At 43.6% G+C, this 2193-nt stretch overlaps 1 protein-coding gene across 1 annotated transcript in view; it reads right to left on the bottom strand.

Moving 5' to 3' along the window:
- Positions 1-232: 232 nt before the first annotated feature.
- Positions 233-2193, bottom strand: part of gnmt (glycine N-methyltransferase) — a 7547-nt gene continuing 5586 nt past the window's right edge. The window contains exons 5-6 of the mRNA XM_015018754.1: positions 882-1003; positions 233-750 (exon numbers count right to left, since the gene is read on the bottom strand). Of these exons, the coding sequence (XP_014874240.1) occupies positions 579-750; positions 882-1003 (294 nt within the window). The 3' untranslated portion in view covers positions 233-578. The remainder of the gene's footprint in view (positions 751-881; positions 1004-2193) is intronic.

Below are 2193 nucleotides of genomic sequence, written 5' to 3'. Positions count from 1 at the left end.
TTTATCTTCAGCACCAAGGAGCAGAAACAGATTGTGGTCTGGTCCAGTTCGGGTCGTGTTTCAGGTATGACTGAAACCGCTGGAGAAGATGCTCCAAAGTTCTGGGGTCTCCATGGTGACGGCTGCAGATGAAACGGGTCCAGCCGGGTCCATCCAGAACCACTTTGCTGCTGCTGCAGAGCGTAAGGTTCACCAGAGAGCTCCATGACTGAGCAAAACACGACAAGCAACCTCATACTTCAGAGTTTTATTAAAAGATCAAGAATCAGAACCACTTCTGGACCGCAGATTAATCAGAACATTGTTTCAGAACCGGCCGGCCGGCCAGCAGCTCTTTACATATCTTTGGCAGATTCAATGTCTTCAGGAATTTCATCACTGCGACGTTTTGGTCGGTTTTGCTTCGGTTCAGACCGTCAGCTGAAAGAGTAAAAGAACGTCTAAAACATGAGGAAGCAGCTTCCTGTTGGCTCTCAGCAGCTTTAAGCCAGAAAAGAAACCGGTCTCTGCTCAGGGCACGGTAGAGGCGGAATCATTGCTAAGACGCACAGACCCGGCTCGGCCCAGAAGAACCGGCTTCAGGCCGTCCTCTTGCAGACATGGATGAAGTAGCAGGGCGGCGGGTCCTGGCCCGGCCGGAAGGCCTTGAAGTCTCCGTAGACGGTGTGCTCCATGTTGGCGCTGAAGGCGTCGCTCAGCAGGTCGCCAAAACTCTGCAGGCGGTGAGGGTAGTAGGACAGCCGGAACTTACTGCATAGAACCAGAACAGGGATTACTCAGGACGGTTCTGAGTCGTTTGCTGACGATTCTGGTTGTTGGGTCAGTCTGGATACAAGCAGCTCAACGACAGCTCACCACCTGGCAAACAACTGTAAGCTCACCTGACTTCAGGAAGCTTCTGCAGCGCTGCCTGAGGCACCTGGATGGTGTAGTCCAAGGTGATCATGTGAGGCTTACTGTTGACCCATAGAACCGAGGTGGTGATGTCCTGGGTCAGGTCGCTCTGCAACAGCACAGGTCAGACACAGTTCTGCTCAAGGTTCTGATTAGACCTGTTTCTGTGGTCTCTTATGAAACTAGCCAAAGCTAACTATGGCTAATGAAACTAGCTAAAGCTAACTATAGCTAATTGAAACTAGTGATAGCTAACTGTGGCTAATCAAACTAGGCACTACTAACTGTGGCTAATCAAACTAGTCACTACTAACTGTGGCTAATCAAACTAGTCGTAGCTAACTGTGGCTAATCAAAGTAGTCAAAGCAAACTGTAGCTAAAGAAACTAGCCATAGCTAACTTTGGCTAAAGAAACTAGACAATGCTAACAAAAGCTAAAGGAACAAAAGTTAACCATAGCTAATGAAGCTAGCTGAAGCAAACTATAGCTAATGAAACTAGCCAAAGCTAACTATAGCTAATGAAACTAGCCATAGCTAACTATTGCTAATTTAAACTAGTAATAGCTAACTTTTGCTAATCAAACTATTCAACGCTAACTGTGGCAAATCAAACTAGCCAAAGCTAACTATAGCTAATGAAACTAGCCATAGCTAACTTTGGCTAAAGAAACTAGTCATAGCTAGCTTTGGCTAATCAAAGTAATCATAGCTAACTGTAGCTAATGAAGCTAGCCAAAGCTAATAAAACTACCCATAGCTAACTTTGGCTAAAGAAACTAGCCAACACTAACTAAGGCTAAAGAAACTAACAAAAGTTAACCATAGCTAATGAAACTAGCCAAGGCTAACTTTTTGCTAATGAAACTAGCCATAGCGAACTAAAGTTAATGAAACTAGCCAAAGCTAACTATAGTTATTGAAACCAGTCATATCTAACTAAAGCTAATGAAACTAGCAAAAGCTAACCATACCTAATGGAACTAGCCATATCGAACTATAGCTAATGGAACCAGTCATAGCTAACCAAAACTATTGAAACTAGCCAAAGCTAACTGTAGCTAATGAAACTAGCCATAGGGAACTAAAGCTAATGAAACTAGCCAAAGCTAACTGTATCTAATGAAACTACCCATAGCTAACTTTGGCTAATCAAATTAGCCAAAACGAACTATAGCTAATAAAACTAGTGATAGCTAACTTTTCTAATCAAACTAGTCATAGCTAACTTTGGCTAATGAAACTAGCCAACACTAACTAAAGCTGAAGAAACCTGCAAAAGCTAACCATAGCTAATGA

This window comes from Poecilia latipinna, unplaced genomic scaffold (assembly GCF_001443285.1).
Source record: "Poecilia latipinna isolate Pla-1442-1.1 unplaced genomic scaffold, P_latipinna-1.0 Scaffold2318, whole genome shotgun sequence".
Taxonomy (NCBI): Eukaryota; Metazoa; Chordata; class Actinopteri; order Cyprinodontiformes; family Poeciliidae; genus Poecilia; species Poecilia latipinna.
The sequence above is the reverse complement of the archived record's forward strand: the minus strand, read 5'-3'. Positions and strand labels throughout refer to the sequence as shown.